Source organism: Crotalus tigris, unplaced genomic scaffold (assembly GCF_016545835.1).
Source record: "Crotalus tigris isolate CLP2741 ecotype Arizona unplaced genomic scaffold, ASM1654583v1 scf7180000018541.849907, whole genome shotgun sequence".
NCBI classification, from domain to species: Eukaryota; Metazoa; Chordata; class Lepidosauria; order Squamata; family Viperidae; genus Crotalus; species Crotalus tigris.
This window is the reverse complement of record NW_024097065.1, coordinates 158,515-178,247: the sequence shown is the minus strand read 5'-3', so window position 1 is coordinate 178,247 and position 19,733 is coordinate 158,515. Positions and strand designations below refer to the sequence as shown.

Here is a 19,733-nt window from a genome sequence, read left to right as displayed (position 1 = left end):
ACAAATACACCTCTGTTAACCTATAATGCCATTCTGTGCATACTTAGAAGCAAGTCCCATGTATCCAATGAGATTTATACTCTAATAAAATTTTCTGAATGGATATTTATTTGCCACTGTTTCTTAAAGTAGAAGTAAATAATGATTGGGAAGAAGAACACAAGGAAATAACAAACTCTTAAAGTAAAAAGAAAAAATACTATTACCAGGAACAAGCATAGTTGTAATGTGTTCTGGAGTCTCCAGGCAATCTACATTACTTCTTTGGAATGACTTGCTATAATTCATCTGAAGATGGCTGGAGAAATAAGTAATATTTATTTTACCCAAAGTCATACTTAAAACTGTTTGGTTTACATTTTATAGAATTAAAATGCACCATGAAATTAATCATGAATAATAAAAATAGCCTACCCCAAACCTAGCTGTTCCAACTCACAAATGAACACAGGCTCATAACCAGATGGAACTCATGCAAAGAGATGATCTGTAATTAAGGTGCCTCAATGGGGCAGAGTGCAGTTGTGATTTGTTTTATCACAGAGCTTCTGATCTAAAAACAAATAGGGCCATTATGGGCTTCTGAGGTATTTGCTCTGGGGCTTTTATGCCAGAAAAGAGCTTTTACATGTAAAAAATATTGCCATATTAAAATGTTTTCTAAGTTTTGATGAATCAGTATTTTCATCTCTTAAGTCTATTAGAAACAATTGAATGCTTTTATCTCATTCTTTTACATTGCTTCCTGCTGGCCACGAAAACCTTTTTATATTTTAAGATTCAGTATTGTTGGAATTAGAAGTTGGTATTTTTCAAAAAGGTATAAAAGTAAGATAGTTGGCTCCTAACTGATTAAACCAATTAATGCAGAAGACTGACACACAGTATACTGCTTATGTTGCCTAAGCATGATGCTGATGAATAATAGTGTTTTAGAAGCCTACTTACCTGTTCCAAGCATTAATTTCCCAAAATTCATAAACAATGAAACAGGATTTGCCTGAAAGTTTCTGGATGGAAACACTAAAATATAAGCACAAAATTTATTTGGATAGAAAACAGCCCATATTGACATTTTATTTATGTAAAAACATTTATGTCTGCTTTTCATCTTTGGATTGGTACAGACCTAGTGACAATGCCTAATTTCTTTCTGTAATATTAAACTAAATTAAAGCTCACTTTTTTATTACCATGAGGTTGATATTTTAAATAAATCATTCCTAGCAGTAAAACCTCATATAAAACTGATTGAAAACCAAAATGCATTTGCAATAAATGTTACAGCATTCAGAGGGATGTTGAACCTAAAGCTGAGCAGAGTATGTTTTAGCAAAAAATAGTAATTTCTTGGCCATCGCATAGCAGTCATGTGAATTGTATGTAACATAATAAAAACTTGACATTTGCTGTTAAACTGTTCAGTAAGGAAATATGTGAACATATGGATAATTATTTTTACTGAAACTTCAAAAAAGTGAAATACTGTTAGTTTTTGAAAAAAATGAAGAAGCATTGAACTTAACCTCCCCAAATCTGACGAATGGGAGTACATAATCTGATACCTGAACACTATACAAGGAATATCTCTTGGAACACACAATTCCTTATTCAATTGGTAAGATTTGTAGGCAAGCCTATTTCCTTGGATATTTGACCCTCAGATGAATAAAATGGAAACAAGTCATGCGGTAATGCTTTATATTCAGCTACTTAATTACAACAAAATGTCAAATTTGAGACTTGCCAGCAGATGGCACCATATACATGGGAAATAATACATAAGATTAAATGGAAATGTCTCTTAATTTTCTTTACCATCATCAGATTACTGATGTTGATTATTTTCTCACTTAAATAATATTTTTTAACAAAGGTGTTGTAATCCTATTTCACTTACATTCTTTTGTTCACTGTACCTTCATGAATTTCATTATATGCTACTTTGACAAAATGGACAATATTTATATGAATAGCTAAATGTGATGCAAAGTATTTTTTTACATTGATTTGTTTAAATAGCTCCGAACTAGACTTGTCACCTAGTTCGTTTTGTCAGCAATAATCTGTAGCATGCAAACAGAAATTGGAATTCAGCCTTTGAGAAAAAATCTAATCTAGGCATCCAAATAAATTGACTGGTCTGTCATAATTTGTTAACTTTCTTGAAGTCAGAAAGTAGAGCACAAGTTATACAACATGCTGTAATGTAAAAGTTCTACTTTTTAACAAGCAAAAGTTTTGCAGTTAATAACGGAAGTTGTACATTTTGAATGATTTATACTGTAAATCTCCCTATAGTATAATGACCTGCATTCTTTCATCCCTTGAGAATAACATCATACTCACTGCAGACATCCATCCTGAGAAGAAGCCATATCTACATACTGCTTTAGAGCAAAGCGGAATGGCTCTAGTTCTTCTGTGATTACTGACATCTGACGTTGAACAATCATTAGTTGCTGGCAAAATAGTAATGTAATCATATTAATTGATATTAACTGTACTGTCATCATATTATGGTTTTTTTATTTTTAAAGCTTATTCTGAGATTGTTTTTCCAGTTCTTCCTTGCAACACCAGCCACATTACTCTGGGTACACTTAATAAGATTCACTTAGTTGTTACAGCCTTTTTCCCCCCCTATTTTTTTTCGTATTTTTATCAATTCTGGGCTGCTATTCCACATGCTATCTTGCTTTATGAATTCAACATGTAATAATACTTCTAAAGCTTACTTTTAATATATCTAGATTTTTAAAGCAGTTTATTAAGCTAGAATGCACACAATAAAATGACAATAGGTAAATTAGCTATCATAGGAAATATTCAGTCCTTTCATTGATTTTAAAATGGATCAGTCAAAGAATGACTAAGTCTGAATCCAGCTCCAAAGGTCAAATGATAGATAAAGCAAAAGCAAAGTTTTTCATGTTTGAGTGCAACAGGAGTACAGCAACATGTAAATAAATAAAAGTGTGGGATTCTTGAATCATGTTTCTAGAAGGCCTTTATTAGAAATAAGTGCCACAAAAGATTGTGGATTGAACAGAAGATGCCAGCATTAGCAAGTCCCAGGACAGATTTAGAACTCTGTTCCTTCTGCTTTTCCATTCATATGGATTCCATGGGGTAGAGTTGGAAAATATGACTTACAGATTTAGTATTTCCTTCTGAAACCTCTTCTTCTAGTGGCTCGAGCTTTAGGTCCTTGTCAACCAATAAAGAGGCAATACAAAAGTATAAGGATTATCTAATGATTTAGCAATCTTCAATAATAAAAAATCACCAATGCTATGATCCCTAATCAATTTTGGTAGAAAATATCATATAAAAATGGAGTGGAATTTAACGGTATCAAAAAGATTATTTCCCATTCTTGGGAAAACAGTCTAGCATTGTCCTCTGGATCCAATAGCTTGTGTAAAGAGATAAGTGATGGGCACCATTTTAGGAATCAGAAAAATACATCTATAGAGGTTGCTAGAATAGTTACAAATATTACTACCATCAGATCATTTTTGAAAAGGAAGAACACAGGACTATGCCATATACTGTCAAGTAGAGCCCTCTTCTGATTTATGACTGACCATAAAAGCCAATTTTTATGGTCAATGTATTTCCTCTTTTTCAAAATTAAAAACTACTTTTGTCTGGAATTGGTTGAAGATGGTACACATGACAAACATTATGAACTATGGTTGCAGCAATGATAAAGCAATCAACAGATAGTAGATGAAACAGTAGATGGCGATACTGCATCACATGAGAAAAGCACATCTTCTTTCCCCTGTCCTAACCACTTTCTACAGGGGGATGATCGAGAACATCCTGTCATATAGCATCACAAAAAAAAAAGTCTGGTTTGGAAGCATCACTGCTTCAGACAGGAAGACGGTGCAGAGAGTGGTGAGAATGGCCAAAAAGATCATTGGCAGTTCCTCCTATCCAGGACATAGCACAGAAGTGTTGCTTGAGCAGGGTCCATAAGATTATCTGGAACACTACACATCCTCTTCACGACCTGTTTTCCTTGTTATCTTCTGGGAGGAGGCTTCATGGTATCCGAAGCAGAACATCCAGATTCAGCCAGAGTTTCATTCCATACAGCATTAACCTTGCAAACTCTCAAGCTTCCTCCTTCTGTTATGTATTCAAGATGGACAGTATTTAATATTTATTTGCCATGTATATGTAGGGGTGTGGGTCTATACATACGTTCATAGTATGTTTAGGTGTGTGTCACGTATGTGTTTCACTTTGAAAGCGAGCAACTAAATTTCATTTTTGATGTGTGCCATTGTGCCCACAGTAAAAAAATGACAAAGGTTATCTTAATTTCAGCTAGTCAAATGTGCAATAAAATAGGATTTGCAATGGGTGGTAGATTAGAAGATAATCTACATGTAAAATATCACTTTTTTAAATATGGGGATTAAAAGTAAGTATATCCTGGACAATCAAAATGCATCCTTTCTCTCAAAAGTAATACATCAGGCTTCCTGGAACTTCCTTTATGCCTGTTGTTTAATGAGTAATAAAACTTTATCTACCCTATGTTGAAAGGCAGTAAAAATATTAAGAGAGCAAGAGTATGTCTTCATTTGCTCTGTGAAGTCACTGTGTGCTTTTTATTATATATTAGTTTTTGTTGTGTACCTGCTCAATATCAAAGAACATTTATACTGTATTTGTATTTTTTTTCCCCTGATAACAGCTGTGGTTTTTCTTGAACTTATTTATTTTTAAATACAATTTCCTTTCCTATTTTTTTTAATTAAGTCACAACCCCTGTTCCAATTCATATCACTTCCAAACTGGATCTTTTGTCAGCTTCTCTCACCACATAAAATTTGATTCCATTGTATTCTGTTGTTGGAAAGTTACCCTATCATTGAGTGGATAAACAGACTCCTGAACTCCTTAAATGCTGGAGATAGACATGTCCTATACTGTGCTTCTTTTTGGTTTGGTGAAAATATACACAACATGAATGAATGAAGAGGGTCTGTAAAGATTACAGATCAATTTGTCCTCTTTCTAGAACAAACTTCAGAGATTCTTAAACAAAAAAGGAACCTTAATACTGAATGAATCATATTTCTTACAGAAGCTTCCAGTAGGAAAGAGAGAAGTAATGAAGTGGTCATGCACACCTTCTGTTCTAGCTTATCAATCAGCTTCTGAAGTCTGTTTATTTGGGTCATCCAATGGTTATCCTCCTTGTGCAAACCTTTGTAAAACATACATACCTGAATTAAAAACATGATTGAAGAATGTACTTGCTTAATAAGACAAACTTTTATGATATCTGTGTATTGTTTCTTGGAGAGAGAAGGAATTCTTTGTTTCACTGGACAAATGATGCAAGTAAGGTATAAATCCCATATTGATTCTGTCTTGATTTAAATATTTCTACTGCTGCTTTCTTTTGCAAATGTAGGAAATCTCATTCCTCATGGATTGCTTGCATTGCAAATTCCCCCCACCCCGAATAAATATTAGTAAATATAATTATGCCTGCAAGTTTAATTCAAGCCCTCTGAATTTTTTTGGGGCAGCCATTTCTTGGTTTACTGCTGTTTTCTTCTGTTTTTTTTTTTTTTTTAACTCCTGTGTCACTAGTAATCTTGGAATATATTATTTATTTACATAGATACACACACCACTTCTTATTTAAAACACTTCACAGCAGTTTACAACTCCAAAATAGTTCCTCATTTAAATTCTAACCAGGATCAACTTTGCTTAATTTCTGAGAAGACTAGGTTTCTGCTAAAGTAAGTATCGGTGGGATCGGAGCAAATTACTTCACAAAATCAACCAGAGGCTTGGATCAATTTGCCAATAGTTCAGAAGGGTGGACATACAGTATATGTTCTCCACATCCAACTATCATAAAAACAGACCATAAAGGTGGAGATGGTCTTTTCATCAAAGTGGGTTATCAGGATGAATATGTGGCTAGCTCAAATTATTTTGTATGCAATATATTTTTTCTGAATATATTAAAATACATATCTAAAATATTATAATTCAAATACATTGAAATATTTTAAAACTTGCAAGAGGCAGATATAAAGCCAGTACTATACACAATATAAATATTAAAAATGATCAGAATATAAGAACTGATTGATTATATACATTTTTTAAAAAATGAAATTTATTTCTTCATTAATTTTATATGATGTCTTAGTTGCATGAATTTTAAAGAATGAATAAACAATGGTAAACGTTAAACAATATTACCTGGGTTCAAAAGAGGACTAACTGGAGAAAAACTATTATTTCTCTGGAGCCTTCGACCTGAACGTCTTCCTGGGTGTTGTATCTTGAGCAGCTCTGGCTTCTTTGGGACTTGCCTTTAGGAAAAGATACATAAAGCAGTTCATTATTTAAATTATTTGTATTTTGACTATTTGCAACCCTCTACATATAGATAAACCTTGTTAAACTTAATTGTTTTTGTCTGTCACAAAATTGACCCTAGATATACTGTACTAGTTATCAAAACAAAAACCAGGCAAGTTTAAAAAAAAAACTCCAATGTTGTGGACTACAGGAACCATATGTGCTTCGATTTGGGATACAGACAGCACAGATGTATCCCCAATGGCTTGCGCCTGTGTTCGGCAATGAGGGGGCAGAGAGCAGAAGACATCCTGCATCCAGGAAGGCTCCACAAACATTTGCACTGCTCAGGTGACCCTGAGGACCAAGAAATAGCCTCAGCAACTCTCTAAAAGAATGTAAATGCCCAGCTGCCTGCAAGGAATATAAATCCTTCCATTCCCCACCATCCAGTCAGAGCTGAAGAAGCTTCTTGTATGAGAAACAAAATGTCTTCAATGAAAAACCAAGAAAGTCCAGTTGCCTCCTGAAAAAGCACTTTGAGACAGCTATTTTCAATCTAACTACAAATCTTGGGACAGGTTTTATTTTATAGAAGTACTAGCAAAGTGTCATTCTCTAAATTGAGCAAGACATTGGACCATAGTAGCTTCTTTCCTAAAATAATTTCCAGCATGCTGCCACTGTGACACAATAGTAAGAAACTTACTGCTCTTGTTGGGTTTGTTCTTCTGTGGTTTCCATGGCACATTCCAGGGAATTATGCAGAGACTGTAGTTGATTCAGAGTTTCTTTTAACAAGAAGTGAGTCACAAACTGTTCCAACTTAGAAGCCTCTTGATAATTCTAAAGCAAATAGGGAAAACTGATAGTAAAAAGAAAAAATGTAACCTTTCTCAGCAACAAGTACTTTATTCCAAATAATAGTTCCTTACAGTCATAATTATAAAATCATATTTGGTATGTTCCAATTGTTAGTCCAAATGGAAAATTTAAAAAAAATCTACATTCTTAAAAAAAAATTATGTATGTTTCCAGCTGATCATCAGGAGCCAGCCTTCACTTGTGGGAAGGTAAGTGTTCCTTGGAAGTTGAAAGAAGGTTAAATCATATTAAATTACAATATGGTTAGTTTGATTTTGCTTATTGTGTTGTTCGAATCCATCCATTGTAGACTAAACCATGATTTAGCATATTATCCAACTCATGCTTGGAGTTTGTTCACCAAATCATGTAAACAGCAACAGTCTATGAATGGAGATACTATGACTCATTCAATTATTATTAAAACAAGCCATTAAGGAAAAATATATGTACTGGACTGTGTTACCTTGCATTCTTGTATCTTGTATTCAAGATTTGCTTTATTCTAAGATTGTTGGACGATAAACTTTTAATTTATATTTTCACCTTGTTGAATCCATTTTCAATCAAATAACTTGGCATATTTAGCAGTATAAACAAATTTAAAAAAAATATTAAGGGCAAATTAACATTTTGGGTATGCTTATATTCCACTGGCTTTTAAGCCTTACAGTAAAAAAAATGACCAAATGGCCAATTTAAAAATTAGTAAAATACAATATAAGTTGGATATTAAAAAATATTATTTAGTTTTTCAATAACTTATATTTAAAATTTAAAATATCTTATAGATTTTATTCCTTTTTTTATTTTTATCTTTTATTTTTATTATACTTTCTTTTATCTTTTTTTTTCTCGTTTTCTTTATTCTTTTTTCTTTCAAGTATTATTCTTTTGGTATTTGTTTTTATATATATATATTATTGTTAATTATCTTATAGTTTGTTTAATTAATGTATTTAGTATTTAGATTTATTCATGGTTTATATTTTTTTAAAGATTTTTTTGAAGAAATTTCAATTAAGCCTATGTTCAGCTCTGGGAAGGTCGGGGGAGGGAATGGGAGGTTTGGGGATGGGTTGCTTTGTTTTTGTAAAATTTCAAAAACTTAATAAAAAAAATTAGTAAAATACAGATTTGTAATTGCTAAACCTAATTTAAAAAAATTACACATTTAAAACTGAAAAAGCATTCAAGAACATTGATCAAAAGGTCTGCTACCTGAATTCCCAATGAATGATTCTTGAGAAAAGCATCTGTTCCCTTATCTTCCCCTTGAAGATGCTCAGCCTTTCCCCCTTCCACCCATCCAAATGGTAAATGTATCTGCCCAATTTTTGAGTTTTCTGATCTGATAAGAAAGTGAAGTTTGGCATCTTCTCCAATATAAGACTTGCTACAGATAAGTGCAGCACTTTAGCTGTGACCTTGGTGAGAATGTAGCAGGGTTGGGATCCTCCCTCTGCTCTGCAATTTACCTATCAGCCGTGGCATTTTTGTTTTCTAAGCCAGTGGCCAACACATAAAGAAAGAAATATCCTAGAAAGGAGCAGGACAGTGACGCCTACATCACTCTACCCTTGATCTGCTAACCATCTAACTGCCTGTCAGCCCTATCCAGCACACAGATCATCTGCAGATGTTATAGGTGCTACATGTGATGAGCTAAGGCATTCAAGTAAAACAAGAATGGAAAGATCCCACTCTGCAAACGAAGCCTGCCACTCTCGTCATCTATCAACTTGCCTCTTCACCCAGCCCAGCCTACATTAAGGAGAATGATTTATGGGTGTCACTTGCAGACACTTCATTAATAGACACATCACCGTGAACTATTAAGACAGCAACACTTGCCAAGTCAGATTAAGGACTGGCTATGAGGACAGAGCAAAGGATGCTAGCATGATCATAGATTGGAGGAAAACTTGTTAAATCAATGGTCTGAATATATTCTTTATGATTTCAAATGGTTTTTATAGCAGCATGTTTCAGTACGTGTTGCATACCGTGTTTTCCTGAAAATAAGGCCAGGTCTTATTAATTTTTGCTCCAAAACCACATTAGGGCTTATTTTCTGGTTAGGGCTTATATTCAGGGAACTACAATACTAAATGTGTCCGTTTGGCTGACAATCTTAACTGGTGCTTAGTTTTGGGTGAGGCTTACGAGCATCCTGAAAAATCATGTGAGGGCTTATTTTTGGTTGGGTCTTCGCGGAAACACGGTAGATACAATATTATTATAGCACAATAATACAATTCAGTGAGTAGAGATCAAATATAAGTATCACATGGAAAGCAAGGAAGAATATAACACTTTAGTTATTACAAATATGTTGATTTTAAAAAAATAGGCCAAAAGTATCTCTTATTTCTGTTCTTTGTGTTAAAGATAAGTAGGTTATTGAAAACCCAGTTGTCACCCATCTTAGAAATTATCCATATTAATGGATAGCAGAAGGCAACATATTTTTCACAAATATTTTAGCATTCATGAACATTAATCAAGCCTATAATACCGTCAGTCACAGTAGCTGTTATTTCTACCATTAATTGGGAAGAAAAATTCTGAGAAATTAAATTCCCTGCTTTTAAGATGATAGCAACTCTGCATGAAAACATTTATGGCTGATTTTTGAAAGTGTCAGAACTCATTTGTTCAAGTAAGGCTAATTTCTGTTTTCCTCTACATTATTTGACAAGGCTGTCTCTAATTAGATTAAGGATGATGTTTCTGGAAAACACAATATAATTGCTAGTGGCTTTCATTCTCTAGACATGAGGCTAGCGCCATATAGGAAAATGTTGCCAGAAACTGACAATAAGACTCTTTTTTTTTCCCAGTAGACACCTACAAGTATTTGAACTAATTATGCCTGAATAACTATATGTTTTGTGGCGAATGAAGAAAGATAGATGAATTATTAGGAGATCTACCTTTCCTTTACTGTATAAAAGTTCAATAATATAAAAGGAGTATTTACATCCTTTACTTACAGATGATCAGAGGATCTTTCAAAGTCTGCTAACATCACAATGTGTCTCCTGGGCTGAGAATTTTGTTTTGGGAATTACTGTACAACACTGTTTTCAATCATGCTGATTCAATTAGAAAGAAATGGTTTTCATTTTTTTTCTTCAAAGAAAAACAAAATTTTCTAAAATTCTCATGGATTTTCATAATTACCTACTAAATAGCCAGGAGTGTATGTGGATGTTCTGTGCTCTCACTTCATTAACTGGTATCCTTTCTGTACCTGATGAATTGGCAGGTGAGTTGGCCACGGCACAGTGGCCATGGCGAATTATCCTGTTTCTGCCTTCCCATACTTCAATTAAATTCAAAAGAAGGTTATCCTACAGAGTATCTATATGGGGCAGGTGGCTCAAAACAGAATACATAAAGAAATAGGGAAATTGAAAAGGTACTTGTAAAGGAAGAAAAATCCAAAATCTGATATCCTTCACCTCTTCTTTAGGGCGCAGTAAATTCAAAGACACTATCAATTCTAAGAAAAGTTGGATTGTCAGCAAACCAGAAGGAAAAGGATTGGTGGTGGTTGTGACTAGGAGAACCTTTGTATAGCTTTGGTTTGTGCACTAGCTGCAGCCTTTCTTGGATCAGTAGTCCCTGAGTTCAATCAGTCAAGCCCTTGTCATCTCTAATCTGGATTACTGCAATATGCTTTACAAGAGACTACCTTTGAAATGCATTTGGAAGCTTCGACTGATACAAAGTGCAGCAGCACAAGCAGTCTTTGCAATGTATAGAATGACCCATGTTACACCACTGCTTTGTGAGCTGCTCTGGCTACTGATTTGCTTCCAGGTGGAGTTTAAGGTGTTGGTTATGATCTTTAAAGCCTTCCATGTCATAAATCCAGATTATTTGATGAACCGTCTCGTTCCGTTAGGACAGTGGCTCTCAGCCTTTTCTATACCCTGCACCCCTAGAATGCTTCTGCTTTATTCTCGCACCCCTTACAAATGTTTGAAATAACAACAAATTATGCATGTACACTACAATTTTGAAAACCCAAGTTTTCACGCCCCCTGGAATATCGTCTCGCACCCCTAGGGTGTGCTCTACTCATATTGGTAGAGGATGCCTTCTGAGGATCCCTTCAGTCAAGGAACTCTGATTGATGGGATCCTCCACCCTATCCTTCTGCAAGGACCTGAAGGCCTGGCTCTAACAGTTAGCCTGGGGACAACTGTTAGCACAAAATTTCTATTGCTAAGCAAGGCAGTTGCTAAGTGAGTTTTTGCCTCATTTTATGACCTTTCTTGCCACAGTTGTTAAGTGAATCACTGCATTTGTTTAGTAACACAGTTACTTCGTAACATGGTTGTTAAGTGACTCTGGCTTCCCCACTGACTTTGCTTGTCAGAAGGTCATAAAAGGGGATCATATGTCCCCAGGACATTGCAATGGTCATAAATATGAGCCAGTTGCCAAGTATCTGAATTTTGATCACATGATCAATGGTCATAAGTGTTAAAAACAGTTATAACTCACTTTTTTCAGCACCTCTGTAAATTTGAACAGTCACTAAATGAATGGTTGTAAATCAAGGACTACCTGTAATTCAAGATAGTCTGATTATGAAGTTTGATTGTGAAATCTATTGGAACCACTGCTGGTCAGTATTTACAATATTTTCCTATGTGTGTCTTTTCCTATCCACAGCATGAGATTACCCCTCTTTCTAACCAGCAATCCTCTCTGTCCAAAATGTGGACTTTGCTGTCTTCAAAAGAGTGGCTTTTGTCTTTTAAATCCAGATGGACTGCTGAATCCAGACACAAACTGAGCAACGTGGTATATGCAGTATAATTCAATGAGCCATGTGCAAATCTGTACATTGGGGAAAAAAACAACCACTTCCTAAATGCATGGCACAACATAGAAGAACAAACCCACCAGGACAAGATTCAGCAGTCCATCTACATTTAAAAGACAAAGGCCACATTTTGAACAGAGAAGACTGCTGGCTTGAAAGAGGGGTCAAAGAGGCCATCTATGTCAAAACTGAACAGCCTTCTCTCAACAGAGGGGGAGGGATACAACATCATCTATCTCAAGTCTATACCATAGTCCTTTCAACAGTTCCAAGAAGGTTTTGCACCCATTTGCACTACTCAGGTGACCCTGAGGACAGAGATAAGCCTCCAGGTGGCATCAACGACTCGCTAAAAGAATGCAAATGACCACCTATCTGCAAGGAATATAAATCCTTCCATTCCCCACCATAAAGAAGCTTCTTGGATGAAATCAAAACATCTGCAAAGAGAGAAAAAAGAAAGTGCAGTTGCTTCGTGAAAAAGCACCTTTGGGACTCAGATATTCAAGTGAAATGTCTGTGTAGCACAATCATAGAGCTCAAGCTTGAGATACAGAATAGTTGGCTTCCAGATGAGGTTCAGTAGCAAAGAAAACATGGAAGGAGCAGAGATAGCATTGCACTGGAGATTGGCAATCACATGGCAAATTTTGATTTGTATTAGTACTTATTGGCAGGCCTTTTCTGCTTTGGAGCCTGCACTATGGAATTTCTCTTCCCCCCCCTCACTCCCCCAGGTGAAGTTAACCTCATGTCTTCTGAGCTTCCATAGGTCCCTTAAGATGTGGTTTCACCAGAGGCTGGGTGAACAAGTGAGGTGGCTCCATTATTAAGATTCCTTTGCCTGCTATTTCTTTGTTCTTGCTTTGTTTTTATAGTCTTTTATGGTTTAAATGTTTAATAATTAATAATGATAAAGGTTTTTAGGTATTTATTGTAGGGTATAATTACACAATCTTGCAAATTTGATTGTGTTCCCCCCTCTCTGTTATACTCTAGTGAGTCAGGGAGGAATCTTTTAAGTCTCTTCTTAATACTCTCTGCCTTCCCAGGACTTGAAGGTTACTTCTGTTTTCTAACAGTTTTTGAACTTGGGATCTTACAAGTTCTTATCTTATGTTTAGCCAGCCTCCTGCATCTTTAAGAGAAAGCCTGCGAACATTATCCATTTTTCATGGTGAGAAATTGGAGTGGGGGGCCTATCATATTTTTATTTTATTTTATTTTTAAAATTTATAAGCCACCTCACTCCTGAAGGACTCTGGGCGGCTAACAATAAAAAACACATAAAACATAACAAAACAACAATACAAAAACAATCATCCAGGGGTAAGGTTTTATAAACCCCAGGCCTGCCGGAAAAGCCAGGTCTTAAGTAGCTTACGGAAGACCAACAGGGTGGGAGCGGTCCTAATCTCCGGGGGGAGCTGATTCCAAAGCGTGGGCGCCATCACAGAGAAGGCCCTCCTCCACAGCCCCGCCAAATGGCACTGCTTGGCCGATGGGGCCTGAAGGAGGTCCAGCCTGTGGGATCTAACCGGACGTAGGGAACTATGAGGTAGTAGGCAGTCTCGCAAATAGCCTGGCCCTGAGCCATATAGGGCTTTAAAAGTAATGACCAACACCTTGAATTGGACCCGGAGACCAACAGGCAACCAGTGCAGCTCACGGAGGATAGGTGTAACGTGGGTGTATTGAGGAGCATCCACTATCACTCGCGCAGCTGCATTCTGGACCAACTGTAGTCTCCGAATACTTTTCAAGGGTAGCCCCATGTAGAGTGCGTTGCAGTAGTCCAAAAGTGGGGTGATGGCGTGAGTGACTGTAAGGAGAGCCTCCCGGTCCAGGTAGGGTCGCAACTGGTGCAATAGGTGAACTTGTGCAAAGGTCCTCCCAGCCACAGCCGTCAATTGATGTTCCAAATTCAGCTGTGGATCAAGGGGGACACCCAAGTTGCGAACCCACTCCGAAGGGGGTATATTTTCCCCCGCAAGAGTCAACACTGGACAGTCGACATGATCCTTGGGAGGCAACATCCAAAGCCACTCGGTCTTGTCAGGATTGAGCCTGAGTCTGTTAACCCCCATCCAGACCCTCACGGCTTTGAGGCAACAGCCCATCACATCGGCCGCTTCACTGAGAGAGCTCGGGGAGGAGATATATAACTGGGTATCATCAGCATACTGATGAAACCTCACCCCATGCTGTCTGATGATCTCACCCAGCGGCTTCATATAAATGTTAAATAGGAGGGGAGAGAGGACCGACCCCTGTGGCACACCACATTCAAGGGGCCTCAGGTTGACCTCTGCCCTCCCACCAATACCGATTGTGACCGGCCAGAGAGGTAGGAGGAGAACCACCATAAAACGGTGCCTCCCACTCCCACCCCTTCGAGTTGTCGCAAAAGGATACCATGATCGATGGTATCGAAAGCCGCTGAGAAGTCAAGTAGCACCAAGACAGAGGAATAATCTCTGTCTCGGGCCCGCTAGAGATCATCCATCAGCGCGACCAAAGCGGGTTGTGTGCTGAAGCCGGGCCTGAAGCCAGATTGAAAAGGGTCTAGATATATCTTCTTTTTGCCATCCTTGCCCTTTGAAACATCTTGCCTTCCAAAACACCCCAACTTCCTAACCTTTAGAAAGCTATTCTAATCCTAAATGTTCTGTAGAACACTTGGAAGCTATAGATGAGTGAGATATCTGACATATCTAATAGACATTAGATTAATTGCTTCTTAATATATCTGTATTCAGTGGTGGATTCAAATATGTGAACAACTGGTTCTTTGTGTGGATGCCACTTCCAGAAGTCCAATCTGGGCCCGGGCAACAAAAAATTAGCGACCGGTTCTGCTGAACTGGGGCGAACTGGCTGAATCCCACCACTGCCTGTATTTTGGTTAATGTTAACTACCTTGAACTAACTATACATCACTTTAATAATAATATAGAGCTGCTTGGAATTGGGCTGACATACACATTTAATAACTTATTATTATTATCATTCAAATAATGAATACCAAGTATCTTGGTTTTTGCTGTTGGTTATGCAGACTGCAAGAAACCTGTTATAAATGCGTGGTTATAAAACAGATATTTTAGGAATTAATCCTAATTGTAAGAAAGTTAAGTATTGTAGTACTGGAAAGTCTATGGCAGTGATGGCAAACCTTTTAGAGACCGAGTGCCCAAACTGCAACCCAACACCCATTTATGCATTGTCGGGTGCCGGGTGGGTGTGGCCCATTGGATGGGTGTGGCCCATTGGATGGGTGCGGCTGCAGTGATAACGACAGACTGGGTGGGACTAAAAAGTTCAATCAATCAATTCCAACTTTGTAACATTTGAATTGAAATTGACTGATTGGTTGAAACTTTTTGTTTTTTGCACATGGCGGCGGAGGCCTAAAGCGAAAAGGTTTTATAAAACCCAGCTGAAGGCCTAGGACTGGGGCGACGGCGCGCGTGCCCACAGAGGTTCGCCACCACTGGTCTATGGAGAATCTCAGTCATGGTTGTCCCAAAGGTGCTTTTTCACAAGGCAACTGGACTTCCTTTTTTCTCTTTGAAGACGTTTCGCTTCTCATCCAAGAAGCTTCTTCAGATCTTCAGAGAAAAACAAGAAAGTCCAGTTGCCTCATGAAAAAGCACCTTTGGTACATAACACTGCAAGGGACCTTTAAAATGACATTTCATATAATATATAATTACAAGTTTCCTTGTTATCTAGTGCAGGGGTCCCCAACTCCCGGTCCGTGGACTGATACCGAGTCGCACAAACAAGCAAAACCCCATCTGCGGGATGTAGGTAGCGCACAAAACCATGCTTCCCTCTGGTCCATGGAAAAACCTCTCACCGTGTAACCAGTCTCTGATGCCCAAAGGATTGGGGATGTCTAATCTCGTGGATAGGAATACTATAGGGTTGGATTGGAATACTGATGCCTCAATATTGCAGCAAGATGACTAAAACCATTGCTCCTATCCAAAGATGAAAGGGACTCCATTTCAGGTAGTGAAATATCCTGTGTCAATGCTGTTCATCATTCCATTAATCTTTATCTAAAAATGGCACGTTCCCTATAAATTGGACATATTAGGGAGACAGCACATTGGGGATGTTTGCTCTGGTCTACTGCAAAAGATAGTGCTTCCCAGTGGATTCCCAACAGGACCACATTCTTTGCTCTTTATTTTTTCTGTATTTATTATCACAGACAGCTGCACAGTGAACAGAACTGCAATTGGTAGTGTAAGAACATTGCCAGATAGAGAAAGCAACTTAGTGTAGTTGGCAGATTTATAAGGGATAGTAGATAAAATAACCAAAAAAAAAGGGGCGGGGGGAGAAATAATGAGATGCCTCAATTATTTTGAAGGATGAAGCATTCCAATTTTAAGACACTGCTGTGGTAAATTAATCTTCTCGTTTTTTTTTTTGATCAGGCAAATTTTAAGCTGACAGAGATGCAAGAAAAATCTTAGACCAATTGTTAATCTAATCACAGTTCTACTTTGCAACAGAAGTGACTCATAGCAATTCCCCTCCAGGATAGAAGTAATGAGATTTATTCCCAATACCTTTCTTTCTTCAGACACTCTATTATACATACAAGGAGTTCCATGGGCCTATCTCTCCCTTGCCTTGCATGCTGTGCTTCCTAACGTAATAGCAAAACATTCTTCAAACATGATTTTGACAGTTATCCTTAGCTATCTGATTCCCTCCTTGGAAAGCGAAAACAATACTTTACCCACAAAAAATGACAAGATGAAAACAAGTGCTAAATGTGCCAAGGAGATGAGACTGGAAGTTTATAGATTTTTCATTTTGAGGTTCTTGTGAACATCTGGAGAAAATAGAGTACAATTCAACCTGTCTTGGTGAGAGTTTTAGTCATTTGTAAGTTGCTAATAAAAAAACTCACAGTCAAATCCCAAAGATGCTTTTTCACAAGGCAACTGGACTTTCTTGTTTTTCTTTGAAGATGTTTTGCTTCTCATCCAAGAAGCATCTTTGGGAGAACTATGACCTGTATGTCTGAGAATCTCCATAGACACTCACAATCAAATATGAGGCAACTTTGAAATGTTCTATTCAAAGAAAACCTTTGAAGAGATTTGAAGAAAAACAGAAGACTTCAAAGTCTTCTGTTTTTCTTCCAATTTTTTCCTAAGGCTTTGTTTGAGTATTTTTCATGTTCAGGAAGGCATTCTTTGAAATGTTGATATATCCAGCTTGTTCTATTCTATTTCTGAACCACTAATTCACATAGCATGCCAAACAACAATTGGTTTGAAAGTGCTGGGAAATAACATGGACACATTGGTCCAGCCTGTCAATTACAGGCCAGGCAAATTGCAAATATCTTGACTTGACTTTTTCTGTCATATGTGGGCTTCTCCATGTAAGCAGAAAGCAGTTTTGCCCCAACCTGTCTTCCTCCAAAATGGCTACTGTATTTTGGGAAACTGTAGGTGGAACTCCAGGTAAAAAGGAGAAAGAAAATATACTTGGAAAGAGGGTAGTAAATGTTGTCACAATCTCTTCCAACTTCTGATTAAAGTGGCATTTTCAGGAAGAAAAAGAGAATTTCCAAATAATTCAATCAGAAAAGGAATTGGATTTAAAGATAACTTATTTTACTAAAGTAGCCTTTCAAACATGGTAGCTTTAAGATGGGTGGACTTGCTGGCTGAGAAATTCTGAGAGTCGAAGTCCACCCATCTTAAGTTGTCAAATTTGAAAAACACTGCTCTGGACAATTTTTTTAAAAAGGGTTAAGATTAACTATTGTGTTCTTTTTGTGATAGTTAAATAGTATTATTTCTTAATTGTTTTGCTTTTTTTATTGAAAGTTTTTTAAATTTTACAAAACAAATCCCTCCCCTTTTAAAATTCAAGAAAATTAAGCATTCAGCTAGCAGTCTTCATTACTTAAATCAAGCTAGATTCCAAAAATTAGTTGATGAGTTGATTAAGATTAGTTGATGAGTAAAGAAGTGTGATTATTCTGGCAATTAGAGGTAAGATACTATATGATATACTTTGAAGCAAAGTGCCCATTTGAAGCTTCTCTTGGCTTGATCCATATGTTTGGGGAATCTAGATGCTTTCAAACTTAGGGATAATCTTTGTGGGGAGAAATTATAAGGATTTCTTTGAAGAAATAGATAGAGTTGCTTAGCTACACACCTAGTTTGGTACTGCATTCATATATCTCGGTGAACCACAATTTGCTTAAATGTAGGTGGCTGAGTAAGTCCCAGTTGCTAGATTCACACAAAATACTAGTCAAAATTGCTTCTCCTGTTTCAGTTTAGCAAGTGTGTCTAGTAGCCTAGACCCAGGCCAGGCAGATTAAGCTCTTTCAATATCTGTTCATGTCAATCATGGCTCTGTGGGGTTTAAAATTAGGTTAGCTCATTTCTGTCCTCTTTTGTGCTGAAAAATTAATTTAACAACCCAGTTTCTTAATCTGATGAATTGTTCTTATACAAAATACATATAATTTGAGAATGTGAATGGAATATAACACTCTAATCAATAAATATCTATTTGTTTAACCTGTTGAAATACAGAGATTGATCAGCTTCAGACTCTTTTTCTTTCTGCTCCTGCTCTACCTAGTTACTGTGGATACTAAAATGAACATTTTATTCCATGGCTTAATTGAGCCCTTTTCAAGAAAATATGTCAGTCAAGAGACATACTGACTGGGGCTATATTCCAACATCTCTCGATGCCAAGTTGGATAAAATTGTTTTAGAGACTTCAGTTTCCCCACTAAGAGGATTGACATTTTTTTCTGATCTGACTGTACACAACCCAGCACAACATGATCTTTCTTTCAAGGCACAGATGTGAATTAATGAGTTCAGTCCCAGAGGACAGTGTCTGTAAAAGTGTTTTTTCTACCTGGCCTTGCAAGAAGCTGTGATTACATGAGCAAAGGAGACAAATGTTACATTGCTAAAAAAGATTGGCCACCCCAATAGCTCATTATAGACTTATTAATTAGTTATGGCTCTACGAATGTTCCTTCAGTTTTGTTTTGAGTAAACTAGAAACTGAGCCTGGGACATTTTTCATGAAAAGCATGTATTCTTCCACTAAAGTACAGAAAAGAGGGATATTGGATATCTTCCTAAAAATGTTATTCAGAAAACATAATATTTCATTTTATTCCATAAATAATAACTTCCACATTCCTCCTGCATGCCATTTCAGATGAAACCTGAAAACCGAGTAGGCCTTTTCAATATTGTTGGACTATCTTCTGTTCTTTTCTGATAATTAGATATACTGATGGGGGCTAGGATTGTATGCAGAGGTCATGTAGATAAATGGCCCATTCTCCATCTGTGCTGAGCGCCCCACTCAAAATAGAGTTTAGTATTTGAAGTGATCAAAAATGTGAATTCATTTTATTCAAGGCAGAAAAATGTATCACTTGACATATTAATATCAATATTATTTAGTATTTTGAGTTTCCATGCACCACTGGCTACAATTTAGAGGAAACAGTAGAGAAAAAAAATACACTGGTATAACATCTAGTGTGGGGGCTGGGTGTATGTATCAATTTAACTTTCTATGCCCAAGCCCCAGAAATATTTCAAATAAGCTTGAAAGAGCTGATGGAGCTGGGATTGATGACACTGTC

At 36.8% G+C, this 19,733-nt stretch overlaps 1 protein-coding gene across 2 annotated transcripts in view; it reads right to left on the bottom strand.

Moving 5' to 3' along the window:
- The window catches only part of NECAB1 (N-terminal EF-hand calcium binding protein 1), a 35,804-nt gene that overhangs the window by 3,530 nt on the left and 12,541 nt on the right, over window positions 1–19,733 (bottom strand). The window contains exons 6-12 of one of the 2 annotated variants that reach the window (XM_039353945.1): window positions 7,064–7,200; window positions 6,253–6,365; window positions 5,157–5,233; window positions 3,157–3,210; window positions 2,350–2,462; window positions 949–1,023; window positions 207–298 (exon numbers count right to left, since the gene is read on the bottom strand). In XM_039353945.1, coding sequence (XP_039209879.1) covers window positions 207–298; window positions 949–1,023; window positions 2,350–2,462; window positions 3,157–3,210; window positions 5,157–5,233; window positions 6,253–6,365; window positions 7,064–7,200 — 661 coding nt within the window. The remainder of the gene's footprint in view (window positions 1–206; window positions 299–948; window positions 1,024–2,349; window positions 2,463–3,156; window positions 3,211–5,156; window positions 5,234–6,252; window positions 6,366–7,063; window positions 7,201–19,733) is intronic. The other variant, XM_039353946.1, reaches the window with a different exon arrangement.